The sequence below is a fragment of the Gekko japonicus genome, unplaced genomic scaffold, assembly GCF_001447785.1.
Source record: "Gekko japonicus isolate JY-2015 unplaced genomic scaffold, Gekko_japonicus_V1.1 scaffold386, whole genome shotgun sequence".
In the NCBI taxonomy this organism is placed as follows: Eukaryota; Metazoa; Chordata; class Lepidosauria; order Squamata; family Gekkonidae; genus Gekko; species Gekko japonicus.
In genome coordinates, this window is record NW_015163100.1 from 1285755 (window position 1) to 1307813 (window position 22059).

General features: G+C 44.9%; 1 protein-coding gene across 2 annotated transcripts in view; it reads left to right on the plus strand.

Moving 5' to 3' along the window:
• The first annotated feature begins 2328 nt into the window (after positions 1–2328).
• NFAT5 (nuclear factor of activated T-cells 5, tonicity-responsive) overlaps positions 2329–22059 on the plus strand; it is a 35684-nt gene continuing 15953 nt past the window's right edge. The window contains exons 1-4 of one of the 2 annotated variants that reach the window (XM_015406734.1): positions 2329–2428; positions 12101–12674; positions 17569–17761; positions 19357–19547. In XM_015406734.1, coding sequence (XP_015262220.1) covers positions 2371–2428; positions 12101–12674; positions 17569–17761; positions 19357–19547 — 1016 coding nt within the window. In that variant the 5' untranslated portion in view covers positions 2329–2370. Of the gene's footprint in view, positions 2429–11626; positions 11643–12100; positions 12675–17568; positions 17762–19356; positions 19548–22059 lie in introns of those variants that run through there. The other variant, XM_015406733.1, reaches the window with a different exon arrangement.

The following is a 22059-nucleotide window of genomic DNA, read 5'->3' on the forward strand; positions in this document are numbered from 1 at the left end:
GCCAATAACTGTTGTTTTTATTTACCTTCTGGAATACTGTGGCATTCATTCTAGACACATTTGTTTAGGGATAACTCATTGTACACAGTAGAACTTCTGAGTGAATACTGTTCAGTATTAATGCGCACAACTTTCCAGAAGAACAGACAAGTACATATTGAGCAGAACAGTTTCTTTCAAGGAACACTCATATTGTTTAGCTGTATGATTCTAAATACGTACAAGAGTGCTGGACAAGGCTTCCTTGACCTGGAAGTGGTGTGGGAATGCGCTAAGCAAAAATTCTCTTGCGCTACATCCGACCATCTTGAGTGTAAACTGAGAAGTGTGGTGCTGTTGTGGTAGCCGGTTTTTTGTCTTCCAAATAATGGCAAATGGCTGACTGTGTCACTTTTTGGAGCTGGCCCTGATCTGAGAAATGAAAACACTGCAGAGTTCAGAGGGCAAAATTAGAGCTTTTATTTGTTTGTTTTGATTTATAGCCCTCCCCTATAAACAGGGCTCAGGGTGGGAAACAACATTTCTGAAAATATACACAACAATTTTAACATTAAAAATTAAGATTAAAATAGGCTTAACAATTCAGCTGACAGTTTCAGATGGTGCTAACAAACACACAATTTAGTATCCTTTCCTGGTTTGGGGAGAAGGAAGGAAGGAGCCAGGTTAGCTTAAAAATATTGCTGTCCCCAACCATAGTCCTGGCAGAACATCTCTGTCTTACAAGCCCTGTGTAACTGATTTAGGTCCCGCAGGGCATGGATGTCATTCAGCAGAAGAAGAGATTGGATTTAGACCCCACCCTTCACTTGGAGTCTCAGAGCAGTTTACGGTCTCCTTCCCTTCCTATCCCCACAACAGACACCCCATGAGGTAGGTGAGGCTGAGAAAGCCCTTCTGAGAAACTGCCCTTGAGAGAATAGCTCTGAGAGAACTATGGCTTGCCCAAGGTCACACCAGCAGCTTCATATGGAGGAGTGGGGAATCAAACCCAGTTCTCCCAGATTAGAGTCTGCACTCCTAACCACTACACCAAACTGCCAGAGAGTTCCACCAGGTCGGTGCCAGGGCCAAGAAGGCCCTGGCTCTGATTGAGGACAGCTGGATACTTTTTGGGCCAGGGATCACCCACAGTTGCTTATCCCTTGAGCGTAATGCTCTTTGGGGAATATACGAAGAGAGTTGGTCCCAGATCAATACCAAAACAATCTATCTACGCTGGATACTTTTTGGGCCAGGGATCACCCACAGTTGCTTATCCCTTGAGCGTAATGCTCTTTGGGGGATATACGAAGAGAGGTGGTCCCCTAGATGCGTTGGTCCCAGATCAATACCAAAACCTTGAATCTGGTCCAGTATTCAATCTGGAGCCAGTGCAGCCAGCGGAGCAACGGTTGAATATGTGCTGTCAGTAGAGTTCCTATGAGAATTCACACCACTGTATTCTGGACCAGTGATCTCGACCAGATCAGTGGGTAATCTTGATGAGATAACAGAGTCACGCCTCCTGGTTTCTCTCATGTGGGGAGATTTGCTTGGTCTTCATACTTGACTATTATTTTATTCATGGCACTTTGTTTTATAGGTCAGATGTTTTCCCTGGCTTGTTTTTAAGTCTTGAATTTAGTGGGCCATAAATAAAATGTACAGTTATTTGTCAAGCATGTTTGTACGATAGATTTAATTTGGAAGAGCCACAAAGTTTATACATAAACATTTTTTTGAAATCTTATTTAAATCAAGTATTTTATTTCATTGCGTTAAAATCACTGGCATTCTTATCCCACACTCCCAAATTTCAACTTGGTATTTGTTAATTTTTTTGTAGGACACCTTGGGAATATTTTTGTTGAGGTAGCATAAAAATATTTTAAACAAATTTCAAGTAATCTAACCCTTCTTTGAAGAGTGAACCCATGTCACAGGACCTGGTTTGCAGTCTGACAACGTGGGTGGATATGCTGTTCAAGAAATATGCCCAAAGCCTGACTGAGCGTGGGGAACGGGATGATTGTTTGAATGATTGTCATGGTAGAGAGGGGCTTATGACGTTTTTTAAAGATACGGATAGATTGGTTTAGTTTTCTCCTGACGTTTTGTCTAATAGCCTGATTCTCTTTGTGTCCTTATCTGCCATGCAGAGGTGTAGAACATGTTTCACTGGTGGTGAGGGTAAGCTGTCTTCTGTCTCCTGGATTTCACTAACCAGAGATCTCTGCAATTGCTGGCATGATGTGCTGCATTACTAAAATATGGACCCCTTGGTTCCAGCCTTAAACATATTTTTCTTTTCCCCTTTCAGAATCTGTCTATGACCTTCTCCCAAAAGAGTTGCAGTTACCGCCCTCCAGAGAACTCTCGGTAGCATCCATGAGTCAAACAAGTGGTGGTGAGGCAGGTTCGCCTCCTCCAGGTGTAGTTGCTGCTGGTAAGTACTTCCCTTTGATCAAATTACGTTTAAAGTGCATATTAATATTTTTGACAACATGAGCAGTGCTGGAAAAGTTTGCAGTCTTAAAAATCCCAAGAAAGAGGTTAGGCAGATGAAATGTCACATGCTCCACCTTAAACCTTTGTGGGAAGGTGCATAATTCTAACAAATGCAGGATCTTTATATTCTGCTCTGCTTTTGGCACATTTTTATGCTCTAGATATGGTGCCTGACTCCTCAAATTTATTCTTTTTGGATGTGATAGCTGCCAATTTAGAACTGAGTTAGAGTATGCTAGCAAATACTGCTTTGCAGCCCAGGGCAGAAAATAGAACGTGCAACAATGTTTTGGGTTTGTGGTTTCTGTGATGTTATGCAATGACAAATAGTGTTTCTCCCTCTGCAAAGATTTTGTGGCTAAGCCACATTATTGTACGATCTCTTCATTGCTTAAAAGGTATATAAAGGGACAATTGATGTCAGCTAAATTCACAAATTACACATTGAATTGAATCCAAAGATTAAGCAATGCCTTGTGTGAGGCACTGTTTCAGACACATGCTTGAGAGGACCCCCGTTTGGTGTAGTGTGGGTTTTTATAAAACTCCGCACATCTCTTTAAAAATATGGGCAGCTTTTGTTACAGCTTGCCTGATCTGGCCAGATGACATCAGAGTTCTTGTCAGCATTGGATGTACATCTGGAAAGCTTCTGTCTTTACCTTTGGACTATTCTCAATATTAGATTATTTTGGGGGGTCTTTGTCCTTCTGGCCCAAAATTACATGGATGACCCCAGCGGGTATACTCTGTAATACCCCTAAGGTTTTTCTAGCAGAGAATAGCAGAACCAAGTGATCCAGAAAGGGCTTCTGTGGAAAAGCATCCACTTGGTTTGAGAGTGCAAGATTTAAACTTGATGTAGAAACTTTACAGCACTGCTCAATGTTGGTGTATTTTAAGACTTTTTCTAACGAAATCTGTGGATTTAATTGTGTGTTATGGAAGATCTGAAACAGCATCACTTGTTTTACACTTAAAGTCTACTTCATTTAAGTGAATTTTTGGGAAATGAACAAACGCTTTAAATCCACAGATGAATGTAACTATTGGCTTCTGTATTTTAATGTCATTTTCACACTTTTGATGGTCTTGATAAGGAGAACTGAATGTCTGTTACTTCTGGGCAGCTTTAATTGTCTTGACAGTCAATCCACTTCCTTTCAAAAACTGAACACACAGAGTTCGCTTAAAATGGAAAAGAAGTAGTCTTCGTAGCTACGAGAGTGTTAGATTAAGGACCGTAATAATAGAATCCAAAGGAATTTTCAGGACAGCATTCATTTTGGGTAGCAGATTCTTTTCAGCATATAAGTATGGCATAAATACATCTTTAGTTCATTTGTAAAGACTCCATCCCAAAATAATTCTCTTGGATTGCTGTGATTTGTGTCCTGTAAAGTTTCCGAACTGGTAGCATACGGTTCACCTTCACATCACAGTAATCTTCCCTGGAAGTGTGGGCTAGAAGAACTGCGAGACCTTGGTCTGTTTGCATGGCTGAAGGACTGGGTCTAGGCACAGCGGAGTCTAACTCCCATGTATTCAGCAGGGACCAGTTGCTTCACTATAGAGTGACTGGAAACTGCAGGGTTAACGTTAATGTGCTGCAAAAATATGCAGAAAGAAGTGAGCAGGACTGAAAAGTGTACAGAGTGAGATGAGATGACTGTAAGAGCAATGCTTTGTTTGCCCAGGTCTTTACATTCAAATGGCTTGGCGAGAAACTCCCCGCCCCCCCAAAAAAGGGTAGTGAAGGGAATTACCCCACGTATGAGGTTGCCAAAACATGTTTGCAGCCTTCATGAAGGACTTCATTTGGATGCTGAGGAAGTCATCGAGCCACTGGGAAAAACACACTCTTCAGAAAATATATAGGTGCTGATAGGTAGAGGGCAGCTTGAAGTGCAGCTGGAGGGTCAGCATGGTAATCCATTTCTCTCATCACTTAAATGCAGCCTTGATCTAACATTATTACGTGGAGGGCAGTTGGGAGAGTCTTTAAAATAACTGTAGGTCCAGAGCGCCTCCCGGAGTGGGAGGGGGGAAAGACCCGAGCCAGAGCACGGGTACTCCTTCCTTGCAAGCAGGTCGGAAGGCTCCAGCGGAGGGTCCCTGGCTAGTGGCTGAATTGTAGCAGGGGCCTCCTGAGTCCTGGAAATCAGGGTGACCTTCACTGGCTGGTCAGAATGCCATGCATGCCATCCTCCTGCTGGTTATTTCTTCCTGGGGAGGTGGTGGTCACATTTCTGAGTGTGCCCAGCCATGTGCTTCTCCAGGCTGGGTAAAGTAGCTTGACTGGCTAGCAGAAGTGGCTGTGACTGCTGTTTGTCCAGTGCTCTGTAGATTGTTTGCTCCACTGGACCAGCGCCTTGAGGCTGAAGTGGAAAGCACAGGGAAGCGTCTCTTCTCTTTACACAGTTGACCCCGGAGTGGCCATATTGCCTTGTACAGAGCTGTTCTGCCTGCCTGTCCATGTCTTCTGGAGAAATAACCTGCTTGGTTACATTCTCTCAGGGTAGCCTCGGGTGGGGACTCGGAGACAGAATAAGTTTCAGACAGTGGCCAGGAGGGCGGCCCCCCCCCACTCCGCTGCTTCTTTCAGGCAAATAGGAAAGATTTTAGCTGTTCACAATGTCAAATGGCTGGGAGGGAAAGGTGACCTTGGACAATCCAGCGTTGTGGGAGTATGTTCCTGTGTGTCCTGAAAACAAATCTCATGGTTTGTTTTGTGTAAGCCTGTTGTGTCTGATCTGGCTTATCTTGAAATGAGTCTTACAGATGATAGCAGGACCCCAAATTTATCGCTTCAAACCATCTTTTCAAAAGTTGGCTGCGGAGCTACAGTGGTGTTCTGTGCGACACAAAAGATCCCCCTCCCTTCTTTAAGCTCACTGATGCAGTTACCTTTGCCGATGCCAGTCTTTCCTCACTTGAAACTTAACTTCATGTGTTCTCTGCTTCCCTAGTCATGGGCTGCAAATCAGATTGCCCCAAGTCTGTCTCAGTGCTTTGATCTGAGGTTTTGGGACACACATACACGGGTTACAAAAAGGTTTGCTGCAGTTAACTTCAGATTTCTGGAGGAACAGGATTGGCTGATTTCAGGTATGAGGGCCTGCAGGAACAGACTGCTAGTTCTGCTATTAATGTTTGGCTTCCAATTTGCAAATCAGTTAAAAAAATTAATGGAGTCTTGGCAATTGCCTTTCAAGAGCACATTTGATTATTTTCACGTTAAAAGGTGTGTTTCATGTTCATCCATTCAGACAGCGGGTTTCTTTACAGATCAGCCAACTAGCAAACTGGAATTTCCAGATAGCCCTCTGCCTATTTCATGGGAAGAAAAGGTGCCTACCTCCTGAACCTGGGGTGTGGGCAGGGGGGCTTGTACAAAGGAAATATCTTTATATTTGAAGTGCTTTTCCTGTGCAGTCTCAGTCTCTTGCTAAAAGGTGCAAGAGTTCAGTCACCCCTGTGTTTTGTGTCCCAGAGTTGTGAACTGTTCTGTAAGAGAGGCATGGAGGGTGAGAAAATGCTATGAAAGTGTGTGTGTAAGGAGTAACCTTCCTCCGATTTGCCACACAAATATTTCACCGTTGGATGTAAAACTTTATGGCACTGCAGCAGATCTCTTAAACATGCTATGCACATCTTTCTTTAAAGAGAGGCCATAACTTTGGAAGGTGGAGGAAAGGCCAGAGGTAGTTTACCTTTATTCTGTTTAGCATGCTTAGTGTTGGAAATGCATGATTAGGTACAGCTTTAATTTTTATTTCAGCCTTTTTTAATTTTAGGTTTGTAGTGAAGTAAAATTTATTTCAGAATTTTCTGGCTTGTTTTAGCAGTTACTGCAAAAGTCTGCTAATCAGAAGTACCCATTTCTGTCATGTTATGGATAAGTAGTTTTTTGGACACTGAATATGAGGAAGACTTTGAAATGGCCTTCACTTTATTTCTGCTTATAAGAACTGAGATATGTCTTCCTTGGATTATCTCTTTAAGAGCTGGAACGTCTTCCTCTTTTCTTTTTGTTTGGGAAAAATATTTCAAAGGTGAAACTGTTAATGAGGCCTTGGGTTTAGTTCAGCTCTTGCTGCTAAACGAGTACTGAGATTATTCTGATAGTTTCATATTCTTCTGAATTAACAAATTGGCAAGTGAATTAACAAAGATCACTGAGAATGCAAAGAATAAAGCACAGTGTTTTGTAGGGGATGGGATGGTTTGTTTTGTTTTTGGGAATGCAGGCTGAAGGTATGCTATAACTGCTCATCTCCTGCATGTTGGTGCAGTGCCTGGTATTCCTGTTGAGTAGTCTTGGGCTTGCATTAGCACATAAATGATCCAAGAGGCAAGCCCAGGAGAACCTGGTGCTTAGGTGACATCAGATGATTGTTTTAGGAAGGACTGCTTTATCTTCCTGAGTTGGCATGTACCATATGGAAAGGTTGCACCTGTAACAAGTTTTACCTACTCTTTCTGTCTCCTGGATTCAGTGAAAGATGACCTTTTATTCGTCAGTGTACCTCTGTTTTTATCTAGAAAACCTTTTTTAAAAAACTGACAGATTTTAATTTAAATTTCCTAAAACCTATAAACGAGACACGTTTCTTGTAGGAGCTGCTGTTTTGGATGACTTTGTATGTTAGCTACGATCCTATCCTTACAGGGAATAGTTTGTGTGTTTTTGCTGATTAAGCAGTTCTGTGATAGTTTGAACATGGATATGTTTCTCACCAGCTTCAGAACTCAGGATAGCAATTTTGAGTAGCTTAGGGGAGCTTGAGAAACAGACATCAGGCAAGATACCACAGCAGAACTCATCTGCTTTCTGTCTGGGAGGAAGCTGGGGTGAAAAGCAGTCACTGTGAGGATTCAGAATTCCAGCTTGCTAACTGGCTGCAGCAGCTTGTCACTGTTGAGTGGCAGGCCCCGTTGTCTGAATTGGTGAACACGAGTCACCCAGCAAAAATCCCAGGTAAGAAATAACCACTTGTGCACCTGTAAAGATGAGTGCTGAAGTGACGGGTTTTCTGTCTGTCAAAGCAGACTGAATCCTGCACTTATTCTCTTAAATGCAATTTGTTTTTGGCATGTGAACATAAGGGGGAATTTGGGGCTTAATGTAAGTAACCAGCCTACTTTGAATTGTCTTGAATTTGTGAAGTAAATTGGATTGCTTGATGATATGTGCTGGGATGCTAGTTGTTTTCTCTATTAATACACTTAACTTGCATTCTAGCTCCGCCATTCAGAGGCAGGCATCGTGTGGTGGGTTGTGTGACAGTGTCTGTCAATAGTGAAGACAAATAGTGCGAGAGACACTTAACCCATCCAATCTCACCCAGGGTGTAGGTCGGTCTCGTTTTCAGACTTCTTAAGTCTTTTTCCTTTCTTTTTCTTTTTGTTTTTTTTCTAAATAGTGGATTGACTGATTGAAGTTAAACTCTTGTAAAGCTTTTGACTTTACTTCAGTAAATAAAGCTGAAGAAAAATAGAAAGCCCAAGCTGGCATGTAAGGTGTTGAAAGCAGGTTTGCAGCCACTTTGTACATCTTGGTTCACACATCTGCCTTTGACAGTGGCACTTCAAAACTGCCTCTCTGCGTCAACTGGCCCTGCAAAATTAATTGACACAAAAGCTTTAGATAATACTGAAAGCGGATTCTGCCAGGCATCATAAATGACACCAATGTAGGGACAGGTTCTGAGGCTTGGGCCTGTTGGAATCCCTTTGTTGTTGAATGCTCATTTTTTCATTCTCTTTCCTGAAGAGCACGACATGCATGCTAGGGTTCTGGAAAGCAGCAGATTTGCCCATCAGCTGCTTGTGCTTAGTCACTGCTGACATACAAGGTTTAGAAACCTGACAGGCACTTCAGGCCTTTGCTCTTACTCTCTCCACAGTGGGAGACGTCTTGTGTAGAAGGGAGTTGCCAGATACCTTCTCAACACGAGACTGACACTTGTTTGGTTTGAGAATCTTTGTGCCCTGGTGGACTCGGCTTCCTTCAGCCTTTGCCTAAAAATAGCAGCTATCACTTTGCAGCTAGCAGTTAGTGGATGAAGGACAGAATTTTCAAAGGGCTTATGTATGATCTCGGCACTCTACATCCTTGGGAGGCTAGGATCGCTTCAGTTAGTAACTCCAGTAGCTAATTGGGCCTCTTTGTCAGCTCCTGATTCCAGTTCAGAGGAGGGGAAAGGGGAGGCTCCAACAAATCCCACTTTGCTGCCATAAAAAGGGAAAGGACATTTAAGGTTCAAACCTGCCTTTGGCCATGTTGATAGGCTGTGAGCTCATGCAGCCTTGCCAAGGGAGATGCCCTGCAGCATGGAGAAGAGGGTGGCCCGGACTTTGCGCTGTGCCAGAGCATTCCGTACTGACCTGTGTTGACTGGTGGCCTGGCTCAGTTGGAGGCAGCTTCCATGTGTTGATGTATAGAATGGCTTTAAGATGTAACTGATCCATATTTGTGTTTCATCTTGTATTTCCCAAAACGCAGTAAAATTATGCAACCATCCCCCAACAGTGAGTTTGTGCTTCTTGAGGCATCCCTTCCATCCTAGAGTGAAAGGGGGGAGGCTTAATGGGAAGATGGTGTGTTGTCCAGCGTAAAGATGCCCAGTGAGATGACAAGTTCTTAAGCTAATTGTGTAGCTCACTTCTCAGTGGCTGCCCATTTTTTGCAGGGGGGGGAGGGGTGAGAGTTGGCTTCTAAATTTTTCTAAATCTTCCTTTGGGCTCACTTCTCAGTGGCTGCCCATTTTTTGCAAGGGGGGGAGGGGTGAGAGTTGGCTTCAAAATTTTTCTAAATCCTTTGGGGTGGTTTAGAATGTATTTTAAAGTTGGACTGAGAGAACTTCGTTCTGTGAGATCAGCTAAGGGCGAGCCATTACATTTTAAACTCTTCAAGGTCATGCTTAGTTCACATTGCATCCAAATTGCTTGGTTCATCTCAGTGATGCTCAGCCTTTTGCTCTGGCTGAGCCTCATTCAGCCTCAGGAGGAGGACGTCTACCACCTGGCTTCAACCACAACTGTAGGATAAGGCAGCTCTAGGTTATCCTCCATGATGACTCACATGCTTTCCTCTTCTCTGGTGTTTTAGCTAAACTTCGCTTTAAGCATCCAAAGAGTCAAGCATCTGACTTGACACTGCTGTGACTATTGAGTAAACCAAGCACTTGTTTAGATCACCTGAACTGTCTTGGTTGTGATCTGCAGAACTGTTGCTCAGGGCTAGTGATAGAAGAGTAGGGCCCTGATGACCTATGTAAGAGCAGCAGCATCATTCTTTCTAAATTCCTCATGCAACCGCTTTAGAGGGAATTCCACTTGGAGGAGGGTACGTGTGTCCATCATCATAATTTTATTTAGTCAAAGCAATCATTGGCTTTTTGAATAGGATATTAGTCTATAAATGCTTCCTGCTGGGCATACCCACCCCAGTATGGACTGGTGTAAATCATTCCACTTTGAATAGATGCATGGTTGCTTCTTTGCCAGCGCCAACACAATGTTTAACCTGCTGTCTTTGCTGAAGGAAACTTTTGCCAGAATAGTGGGCTAGTCACAGGCTCAGCGAATGAGCTCTTTGCACCTTGCTTGAAGACAAGGCAATCTCCCAACTTGCATGACCATTTTATTATCATCTTTGTCTGGGACAGCCATCCAAAGATGATGATGTTCTGCATGGGGTTTCCTTTGGGGGGACTGATCCCAGAAAGGGGAAGCACATTGCATACCTTAGGTGTAATGCATGCACTGGGGAAATTATTAAGCATGCAGAAAGAAAGCAGCAAACACCTAAGATATGCAAGCTGCATACTGGTGTTCCAGAGTGGGTGGGAGTTTACAAACTTAATGAAAATTAGTACTGTTTTAACAAAACCAAATGTCGGGTAGCAATCTATTTAAAGCAAAGTGGCTGCAAATCAGCAACTCTACATAGTCACTGAAATGAGCAAATTTTACATCTAAAGCACTGCATTAATGCATGAATACAAAAAGGATTTGAAAAGTGTTTTTTTTAAATGAAATGCAGTTTTGAGTGACTGAATCTTCCAGTTTCAGCCACTGCATTTGCCAAGGAACAGACTCAGAAAATGGAACTGGTATCACTCAATAGCTCCAGATTATTGCAGAGATTGGTTGGATATGGGTTGTGGGACAATGTGCTGGTACCGAACTGACTGATAAATTTTCTTCTGAAACTTTGGCAACTAAAACTAAATAGAAGACCAGTCTGCTTTGATCTTGGTCTACATTTCTTGGGTTTCCTACTGCAGTAGTAATGCTTTAACTCAGCCAAGATGGCAGTGTGTGAGATGAACATGCAAGTTGCCCATTCAGTGCATTTAGAAAAACAAAACAAAATCTGCAATGGTCTTCATTGGCCAGAATAAAGAATTGAGGTTTTATACTCCAGAATTAATGTCACCATCAGAATTCTTCTTTCACAGAAGTGTCGAAACACCCTTTTGCTCTCTCCAGCAGCTACCATCTTCCATATTTAGTAAAGAAAATGGCTACTAGTTAGTGCATGATTCAAAGATAGGTGAATATCTCAAGTTAACCTGTTGATGCCATTTTTGTTTCTGTGTTCCGGGACAAATCCGGAGTGTGGCAGGAGGTCCACAGTCTGCTTCAGTCGGAGCTGTTCTTTGAAGGCTTAGTGGACAGACCCTTTTGTATCTAAGCCCCCTTCTTGCCTGCGCTGCTTTTCAGAAATCCTTCTCATAGCTGTTATTCCATCCAGCTCTCCTCCTCCGCTGCTCCAGCTTGCTCTCGGGCAGAGTCTCACTTCACTGAGGCATGGCCTGCTCACCATGTCTTTCAGAAGCTCAACTAACATGTTCCTAGAAGGGAGGCGCAGAACTCCGTCTCTTGCCTTTAAGTGCTGAGCATGCTCTGATTTAAAATCTCAGGTGATGCAATTTGTCCAAAGGCCATAAAATAGTGATTGGTACCAGTTCCATTTTGTTACAGTTAAGTTACTTCTATATTTTATTTTTCATTTAATAATTGATATCTGGAATAACCAGCAGCTCTTTTCTCATTTATTTTCTCATATTTTTATTCCAGGATTTGCCTCTGAAGCAGGGAGTGTCTGCATTAAAAATGACCTGTAGTTCTCTGCTTCATAGGTTAGAAACTTATTTTAATATTTTGTGGCTAAGCACAGTCCCACCTTTTTCAAAAATTTCAAATGCTGAATGATTGGCACTGAATGTGGCCTACAAGCATTCTCCATCTTGTGTTGGGGATTTAGATAAAAATGGCTTGAATTTGCTCAGTCCTGCTGAGGCAATAAAAGTGCTCTTGTTTGCTTGCAGCCTTTTTATGACTTAAAGGAAATGTTTAAAAAGCCTGATTGCCGCACATACTTGTGGAAATGGAAGTACCGTTTGAACACTTCCCGAATACTTTTTTTGTTGCTTAAGCCTTGTATTGCTTGAAGTGTTTAAATTCGAAACTAGCCAAATTCCAAATATTCATTTGGGGGAAAAATCAGTTGACCAATCACATTATTTCAAAGGGACTGCTATAGCCAGCACAGTTGGGAACATGTGCCCTGTATTTACTTCTGAATTGTACACCGCAGATGCTTCTTCAGCTCCTTCCTCTTCCTCCATGGGCGGTGCTTGCAGCTCCTTTACCACCTCTTCCAGCCCCACCATTTACTCTACCTCAGTCACTGACAGCAAAGCTATGCAAGTGGAGAGCTGCTCCTCAGCCATGGGGGTAAGTAACCGAGGGGTAAGTGACAACCAGTTAACCAATCACACAGCCCAGCAGCAGCAGCAGCAGCAGCCACAGTCCACCCCGAAGAGAAACACGGTCTTGTACATCTCGCCACCACCAGAAGACTTGCTGGACAACAGCCAGATGTCCTGCCAGGATGAGGGGTGCACGTTGGAGTCCGAGCAGAGCTGCAGCATGTGGATGGAGGATTCCCCCTCCAACTTCAGTAACATGAGCACCAGTTCCTACAATGATAACACTGAGGTGCCGCGTAAATCACGAAAACGAAATCCAAAGCAGAGGCCAGGGATCAAACGCCGAGACTGTGAAGAATCGACCATGGATATCTTTGATGCTGACAGTGCCAAAGCTCCTCACTATGTCCTTTCTCAGCTCAGCACGGACAGCAAAAGCAACCTGAAAGCAGGAAATGGGTTGGTATCTGCCTTTTTAAGTTCTATCAACATGTGTTATTTTGAAAAAGAAAAAAAAAACCCTAAAAACATGACCTTGACTTTTTTCTAATGTTCAGCTCAGGTTTTCTCTCAGATGTGTGGGAGAGCTGATGTGGGCACTTAATAAGTTCTATGGTTTCTTATGCTAAAATCCAAAGTACCCTTATGTGGCATAAGAGTGGGCCGTTTTAGCAGCCATTGAACTAACAAGTCCTGGAACAGTTGTCTAGCCACTTCCCCTTGGAACCTGGTTAGTGAATAGGAAGGTTTTCACTAAAAAAAAAAAACTTGTTAAAAAACATAACCCCTGAAGCTGAGATCGGCTCCTCCGTGTCTTCCTCAACAGTTCCAAACAAAGCTGTTTGTGAGGATCTAAGTCTGCGCTTCGCCTCCTTCTGTTTCACTCGCTCCATCAATTAAAGACAGCTGATTTTGATCTTGTTATATTAACACTTACTAAAATGTTAAGATGTGCTGAACCAAATTTGTGTTCCATGTCACTTCAGTTCTGTATTTGATTTTTTCAAAAATAAACCTCTAATCCTATTTCGCTGTGTGCTTCTCGGTTGTGTGCATGTGTGTGTGTGTATCGTTTGTGGTGATGCCTGGGTGGTGGTTCCTCATCTCTCCCACTTCACACTCTCTTCACATAAGTGCATAGCAGTTTACGGTTAATGGTTTGAATCAAAGATGATCCCACTGCGCAAGCAGAAAGGTTCTTCTCCGAGTGTTGTGTGTGTTGTTTTCCCCTTTCCCTCGTTTGCAGCCCCCCAAAACTGGTTCCGGAGACTTCCAGTGCCTTTGGGGAGGCTGCGTATGTGGGTCGCTGCACAAAGGAGATTGCATGAGCAGAAATGTCTTCTGCTTGACCAGCAAAACCTTTGGATCCAATCCACAGCCCATCAGCATACAATCCTGTTCTTGTTGTTGTGCCTCATAATCCGGTGGCAGGATTCCTTTACATGCTCTGTATATTTTTAAAATGTTCTTTTATCCTGGGAAAGATGACTGTCCACGGTGGTTTTCCTGATGCTGCCAAAGGATGTTTTTGGGTAGGGTGGGGTAGCCTTTTGCTCCCAGCACAACCTACAGTCTTCTGTTCTCCTAGGCACAACTGATAACTCTGTGAGAACAAAATGAGAGTTCAGTAAACATTTTGTGCTTTTATCCCAAATCAGCCAGGAAAGCTGAGTAGGGTTAGAGGTTGCGAGTTCTTCCAGGCAGCAAGTTCCGTTTGTGGAGGCTAGAGCTGTGTGCAGTCTGTCACTCCCGGCAGCTGTAAGGAGTCCCTGAAAGCAGCATAATCTCACATTACTTTGGTGCCAGGTAACATTGGGCAGCAAACTGGCTGCTGGAATTCAGTGCTAGATTGGTGTGTTTTGTTTGCAGAGTCCCCCCACCCCTTCACAAGGATGCTGAGATTAGAGTAGAGCCTTAGCGTCTTGCAGCAGCCACATGGCTGAGGGACCACAACTGAGGGACCACCCAGTGAGCTATCAGGGCTTTTTAAATTTCAGCCTGGGTCTCCAAGCCTCGTTTTCTGTCGCCAAGGGGACGCGTGCGTGAGCTAGCCAGTTGAGTTGCCATGTATTATTTAGGTCTGGGATTTGGTATTGCTGTAAATAACTCTGAAAATGTAGGCATTAGAGGCATGAGGTGCATAATACCTAGTTGAGAGTATCCGCCTCTGGTTGCTGGAGACATGATTCTTGGTTTCATGGTGAAGCAGAGCCTTGGTAAAGAGAAGCAGCTTGTTTGACAAGAAGCCTGTGCACGTGTTTTGTGGAGAGTTCACACACAACGTGCGTCTAACCACTTCTCATAGGAAATAGAGAGAATTTCTGCTGGTTACACACATTGCTTGTGCAGCAATGAATTTTACATCCACAAACAGACTAAGGTTTAAAATCCTGGTATTGAATTAGCATTATTAGTACAGATTACAAAGAGAGGGTGTCGTTGCACCAAAGCCAGAAAGAGCCATAACCACAAGCTACAAAAACAAGTCCTTTGATTCTGTACCTCAGGCAGGCAGCTGGCCTGTTTTTAGATAGCAGCTTGATTTCTCATGAGGTTTGAAAGATTCCTGTCCTCAAGAGCTGTCCACAAATGCAAGAGCTGACCAAACACTTCTTTGAAAGTAGGTTTTTCTGCAGCTGCTGCTATGGTTGGTTTATATCTAGTACAGGTTGCACGTATCAAAAGATAATCCCTTGTCAGGTCTGTCTCCCCTTCAGTGTGTGTTCTATTTGCAAGCCTGCAAGGCAAAGCTGCATGGGATTGCACAGAGGTAGGCCAGTGCTGTGCTTGGAGCCTGCAGACAGATCAAATCCTGAAACATGCCTTGCCTTCAAGAATGCACAGATGCAGTTCATGTAGAACTAGCTAAAAGTCTTTGGTAGCAAGGGTTTAGCTTTTTTTGCAGAGCCTTTAAGCAACTGGAGGGTATTGAATGTGTGTGTTGTGAAGTCTCAGGTAATAAATACTGCATTGCATTGATACAAGCAGAAATAGGGCCCTGATAAACTTGCAGGGCTCTCAGGCAGTCACTAGAGTTTAGTCTTTCATCTACAGATCTGCTGGCGAGGCCATCTGTGACAGCATCCAGTGCTGGAAACAGCTATGAAAACATACCAATCTTCATTTTTTTCTATTAACTTTTCTGTTAGCCCCTCTTGCTCCCATTGTAGACCCATAAGACACCAAGGGATCCTGGTGTGGTGCCTGATCACGAGAATTGGCTTAGGCTTCCCATGCCTATATCCTGATGCTCAGTGTGCATCCAAGAGTGCAAGAAGAAATGTGCCCCTTGGCCTTTGGGGCACAAGGCTGGCCTTGGATATTGGTGGCCAGGCATGCCAGCTGTACAAACTGCTCGGTCGACATCAGCTTGTGCCGGTCCCTGCTAGTGCTCTGCATGTCTGGACAGCAAAGACTGGTAGCACTTCTGGAGCCTCCTCGGCAGCCTCTTAGACATGCATGCCTAACCGTGATTTCTTAAGATTCAGGAGCCATAGTATTAGTTCAACACTGGTCTGTTATTTTCTGGATCCCTTAGGATCGCCAGAAAAAAGCATATTTTGGAGGACTTCTCATAGGTTCCAATTACGGAACTGATTGTGTGGTGCAGCTTCCAAGCATTATTATTTAGATTTGTTTAGAACATGTGTATGCTGCCTCTCTGCAGATCTGCTGGCCAAAGGCTGAGTGTTTGTGAAAGCAGGCACACCAGTTGGAGAGAGACGGTTCTGAAAACCAATAAATCAGCCTCCTTCCCCAGAGAATCACCATCAAGTGTGTCTGTAAACTTGAACTGTTGCAAGGTCAGCAGCAAAGCAGGCTCTTCGTCTTGGCACCAGAGTTGCCTGCTTCACCTTGGATGCCACTCGGAATCTGCATTGCTGACATCTAGGCAGGGTTTTGATTAATTTGCATCTGAAAAGGCCAGGCTGAAGGGAGAAAAGTGGATTATTCCATCTGAACCAATGCAGTGAAATCCTGTGCTGGTTTTTCAGCTTGGGATGAAAATGACCTTTCACCCTTTATAAATAACATTTATTTGAAAGAGAAAAGATGGGCATGATGCAATAAAGTTAAGCAAATTTAATTCTTACTGACTTCAGGGAGTCTTAAATGGATTTAGCTTTGTTGGAGTGTGCTCAGCATGTAGAAGAAAAACGTCATGGCCCACAGAAGACGCACAGTCTCTTTGAGTGGGGAGAAGCAACATTTGCCAGTTGCACTGAATGGGAGTATGACCCACATGGCCCCAGTGGGAGTAGCCTTGTCACAATTTAATGTATGCATGTTAAAGGAGTGCTTTTCTTGTGGCTCAGCTGTATCCATTTCAAAACTGCTGCTAGATCAAGATGGGTAGCCATGTTAGTTTGTCCCTAGCAGTAGAAAAGAGCAAGAGTCCAGTAGCACCTTAAAGACTAACAAAATTTGTGGCAGGGGAGGAGTTATCATGAGTCACTGCTCACGTCTTCAGATACAACTAGAACGTGAGTCCGTCCTTATATCACAAGGTTGATGGATTTCCATTCTGTATGGCTAAATGCAGTGCCTTCCGTGGAGATAGATCAAGATGGGTAGCCGTGGTAGTTTGTCCCTAGCAGTAGAAAAGAGCAAGAGTCCAGTAGCACCTTAAAGACTCACAAAATATGTGGCAGGGGAGGAGCTTTCGCGAGTCACCTCTTCAGGTACAGCTAGACTGAGAGTACATCTGTCCTATTTAATCACTCTACTTTCCGATAAATAGGATAGATGGACTCCCATTCTAGCTGTGCCTGAAGAAGTGAACAGTGTCTCACAAAAGCTCCTACCCTGCCACAGATTTTGGTAGCCTTTAAGGTGCCTACTGGACTCTTTCTCTTTTCTAAAACTGCTGATGTTTGTGACATCTTAGTCAACGAGGGTTCAGGTCTCCCGTATGAAGTGAGAGTTCTGCTTAGTGGTATATATTTAGATAATACAGTATTTTTGGGAGATGGTGTCAGGAAAGTTTTGAAATAGCCAATATTCAGTGACCAGTATTTGCTTCAGCTGGTCACAGTAAAGGAGAAATGGCACAGTTCAGGTAGCTTGTCAGCTGGCTGGGCTTATATTAGTATTGTTGGCTATGCAGCTGTGTATCTTTCTCTTCAGCACACTCAGCAGTACCCCAGTCCTGAAGTGGAAGCCCTCTTTATCACCTTAGACATGTAGGATGGCTTCCTTCCTGATATGGAGAGGGTGCGAGGACAGAGACTTCTCCTCCCGACTGTTCCCTGTCCATAGCACCTCATAGGCCCGTGCCCTGCCCTTTGGGCTCTTGCTGTCTTTGGAGGAATGCCTCTGGTAACATGACCAATGGTTTATTTTGACTCCTCAGAACATCAGAAGTGGCAAAAGCAACTGGAGGGAAGAAGAGCCCTCTGTTATGTGGTCAGTACCCTTCTAAAAGTGAGGGCAAGGAGCTGAAGATACTGGTGCAGCCAGAGACCCAGCACCGAGCTCGCTACCTGACTGAGGGCAGCCGGGGCTCAGTGAAGGACGGAACACAGCAGGGGTTCCCCACTGTAAAGGTAGGGCGGGAGGGGAGGGGGAGGGGCCAAAAGCGGGCTCGTGGGGAGCCATCGTCCTGTCCTTTCGGGTGACAAAGCCCCCTGCCGTTCACTCTTGCCCAGAGCTGGCCTCCAATCACGCTGTTTCCATTCTAAGTTTCAAACGGCACTGAACTAGGACTTGTGTACACAGTTCCATGTTTCCCAAGGATGTGGCTATTTTGTTGTTTGGAGTGTAGCAGAGAACTGGCTGTCTCCCTGACCGAGACAGAGAAGCCTTTCTTGCTGGGCGGAAGGTGTGTTAAATATAGACCCCTCGGTGCTGTCATCATGCAGCCCTGCAATGAATGCACAGAGAAGCCAGGCAAGGTGTGCTGCGTGTGGGTACCCACACGCATATACTCTCCCTCCCCCTCCCTGAGAGCAGATACAAGGAAGCTCTCAGGCAATAAATACCAGTGCTGAACAGGACTCTGTGCCTGCGGGTGCCACTGTGAAGCCTGCCTTGTAAAATATCACTTCGGTGTGGAGGTGAAGCAGAATTTGGGGGCGGGGGAGCTTTGCAGCCCATCCACGCAGCTGGCAAAATGCTGTCCATTTCTGGTCCTAGAATTATAGGGTTGGAAGGGACCTCCAGGGCCATCTAGTCCAACCCCCTGCACAATGCTGGAGATTCACAAATACCTCCCCCTCCACATCCGTAGTGACTGCTGTTCCACGCCCAGAAGATGACAAGAAGCCTCCAGGATCTCCGGCCAAACTGGCCAGGAGAAAAATTGATTCCTGACCCCAGAGTGGCAATCAGCATTTCCCTGGGCGTGTAAAAAAGGGCCACAAGAACTAAGCACTGAGGCAACCCTTCCTGCCCCTCCCTCTCATGATTTGCCTAAGTTCACAGAATCTGCATTGCTGTCAGATGGCCATCCAGCCTCTGTTTGGAGTAGTCACTGTGTGTGATGCAGGCTGTTCTGGGTCCCAGTCAGATATGAATGTTTGTGGGTGTTGCATGCATCATAGAATACAACCAGGCACAGGTTCATTTTTGGATTAAAAACATGTAAATCGCTTGGCTACGTATTCCACCCACTCCACCCTTGAGAAACCCTGCAGCTCAACATCCGTAGTTGACTACTGTAGTAGAGATTAAATAGCTCAGATATATGTAGATTTTCTAAGGAAAGCTGTTAAAAACTGCAGCTGCTTTGGCGGTGGGGGGCACTATTGTGTCATGAAGTGTTCCTGCATAATGGCTGGTTTTTTAAACAATACATCTGCAAGTTGGAGTTCTGAAAACACTTCCGTTTCCCAAAGATCTTAGGTTATTGAAAAACAATAACATTGCAAAGAGATTATTTCAATTTAAGAGACAGGAATGCTGATTTCTGTCTGTCTAATCCTCTTCAATAAAATATAAGTGAGGTATTATGTATAGCTGGATAAGATTACCATGGGTTAACATAGCCTGAACTCTTCATAGCGGCAAGAGTAATACTTTGTATGCGTAACTGGCTGTTAACGCCCATTAGTGTTATGCTCAGAGTAACCAGCGTTTTGCAGATGTGCTGCTTCACCTGTTTCCCTCTGTTCACTCTTGCCTGCCTCCTCTCTTCTTCCAGCTGGAAGGGCACAACGAGGCAGTGACCCTGCAGGTGTTTGTAGGGAACGACTCTGGCCGGGTGAAGCCTCATGGATTCTATCAGGCCTGCAGGGTTATGGGTCGAAACACCACACCCTGCAAAGAAGTGGACATTGAAGGCACTACTGTCATTGAGGTGGGCCTGGATCCAAACAACAGCATGACCCTGGCGTAAGTCATATTCTCAGTTTATTATTTGTCTGTGTACTGCAGATACTCCCACTTTTGAAAATTCTAGCTGGTAACTTTTCAGGTGAGGTGTTTGATAGGCACAGACATCTGAGGGATGTTGAACATACATGGATATTGAACTTTGGGAGTTCTTCTCGTAACTGGCGCTGCACGTGAGCGAGAGCTGCCACCTCACTTCTGTGCTCGAGAGTGCTGCATGCAGGCGTGGCTGCCCTGCTTTTGTACAGTTTGGTGGAGGTGCTGAAGACAGGCATCTGCAAGCTCCTTCCTAGCAATTCCATCAGAGTAGTTGCCAGTGGAGAGTAGCCATGTGATGAAGGGAAATGTAATGTTTCCCTAGCAGTTTGTAGGAACTGGCTGTGACCAGTCTAGTCCAGCCTTCTGTTTCACGCAGCAGTGGACCAGTTGCCCTGGAGAGCCAAGCGACACAGTGGCCAAGGCCCCTTCCCTGATGTTGCCTCCTGGCACTGGGATTCTGAGGTTGACTGCCTCTGTATATGGAGGTTTCCTCTACTCACCATGGCTAGTAGCTGTTGATGGACCTCTTCTCCATGAATCTGCTTAACCCTCTTTTAAAGCCATCTTTGCTTGTGGCCATCACTAAGTCACTTGGCTGTGAATCCCACAATTTCATTGCTCACTGAATGTAAAACAGTATTTCTTTTTGTCTGTACCTATTGCCCATCAGCTTCATTGGGTGCTCCCGGCTTCTAGTATTATGGAAAAGGGAGGAAAAAGCTCCCTCTTTCCACTTTCTTCACCCCATGCATAATTTTAGAAACATCTGTCCTCTCTCCCCCGCCCCCCAGTTGTGGGTTTTTTCCTGAACCTAAAAAGTCCCAGGCTCTTCAGTCTTCCCTCATAGGAAAGGTTCTCCAGCACCTCGATGGTCTTGGTTGGCCTCTTCTGTACTTTTCCCAGCTCTGCATTGTCGACTGATAATTTTCATTTAGGTTGGTTTGTGTTATCCAAGGAAAATGCTGAAGGCCTACTTTGAATTCATGATACTGGCTTTGGCAAGATTTTCTAGTCTGGTTTTAACGCAATTGCTCCTCGAAGGCTCTTCTGGAAAATGCAAGTTTTCAGTGATGTTCTTCTGGGTCGACGGTTGCAAGATGATGCAGATGAAGGCTGAAAGCCTGTGTCAGAGGAGGGTGGGGGAGCTGCCAGGGAGCTGGCTCTGGCTGGCTGTGGATGTATCTGTGGTGGCAAGCCCAGACACGGGCCTCAGCTGTGCTGCTGCCAAAGGGGGCTTTTTGGTGCAGGGGTTAAGTGCGCGGACTCTAATCTGGGGAGAACCAGGTTTGATTCCCCACTCCTCCACATGCAGCCACTGGGTGACCTTGGGTCAGTTACAAGTTCTGTCAGAGCTGTCCTTGAAAAAAGAGCAGTTTCTGTCAGAGCTCTCTCAGCCCCACCTACCTCACAGGGTGTCTCCTCCTCCTCCTCCTCCTCCTCCTCCTTCTTCTTCTTCAACTAGGCTGCTGTCTGAAGCTAGCCAAGTATTATGCAATGAGGTGCTCACAGAGCTGGCCCTGATATGGCCACTCCTCTGATTGGCTGTGTCTGCTTTGCTGCGCACATAACGTAGGCCTGGCAGAGGACTCTGGGAAATGGCAGGTGTCTTGTGGCTTGGCTACTCTGAAGCAAACTATCCTGGAGTCTGGTGCCATCCACTCATTCAGCTAGTGGGATCTAGAGGGTGGTGATTGTAGTGGGCTAAGAGACCTGTGTTCAAATCCCTCCTGAGTTGTGGCTCTATCTGAGAGGATGGATCCAGCAGGGAGGTGTCTGCTGACAGAAGGGGTGTGTGTCAATTTTCACCACAGGCCACCAGCTCCTCCTTCATGCTGTCACCAGTGGGGTGGGGGTCATCCCTCATGAGCAGGGTTGGGGGGCCTTTGAGGTGGCATGCAGAGGGGGAAGGTGGAGGAGTTTCACTGTGGTGGTGGTCCTGTGCAGGATCCAAGCAGTACTTGGTCCACTGCTTTTTAACTTGTTCATTAATGATTTGGAGTTGGGAGTAAGCAGTGAAGTGAGGGGGAAGGTGGAGGAGTTTCACTGTGCTGGTGGTCCTGTGCAGGATCCCCTCCCCCAAAGGTTTTGTGTGATCTTGTGAACGTTGCTCTTCACAATTCTTGCAACTTCACAGATAACTTAAGCTATTTTCTGCTTTGACTATGGGTGTGCAGTCCTGTAAAATAAATCTGTAGTTTGCATTTTTATTTTTACTTATTATTTGGGTGTCCCATTGGCTTCTGACAGGTAACAGGACCACTTTGCCCAGTTCTCTCTCTTTTCCTGGAAGGGAATTTTTTTGCAGTGCTTGGCGAATGTAGGAGACAGAACAGCCTCGCATTTCCTGTTTCTCTCTAGCTGTCTTCCTTCGCCCTGCACGGTGAGGTGCACAGGGTATCATACTGGAAATCTGTACATCTGTCTGGGCAAGAGGAAGGCGGAGAAGGACCCAGAATTAATGCTCCCTCTAAGC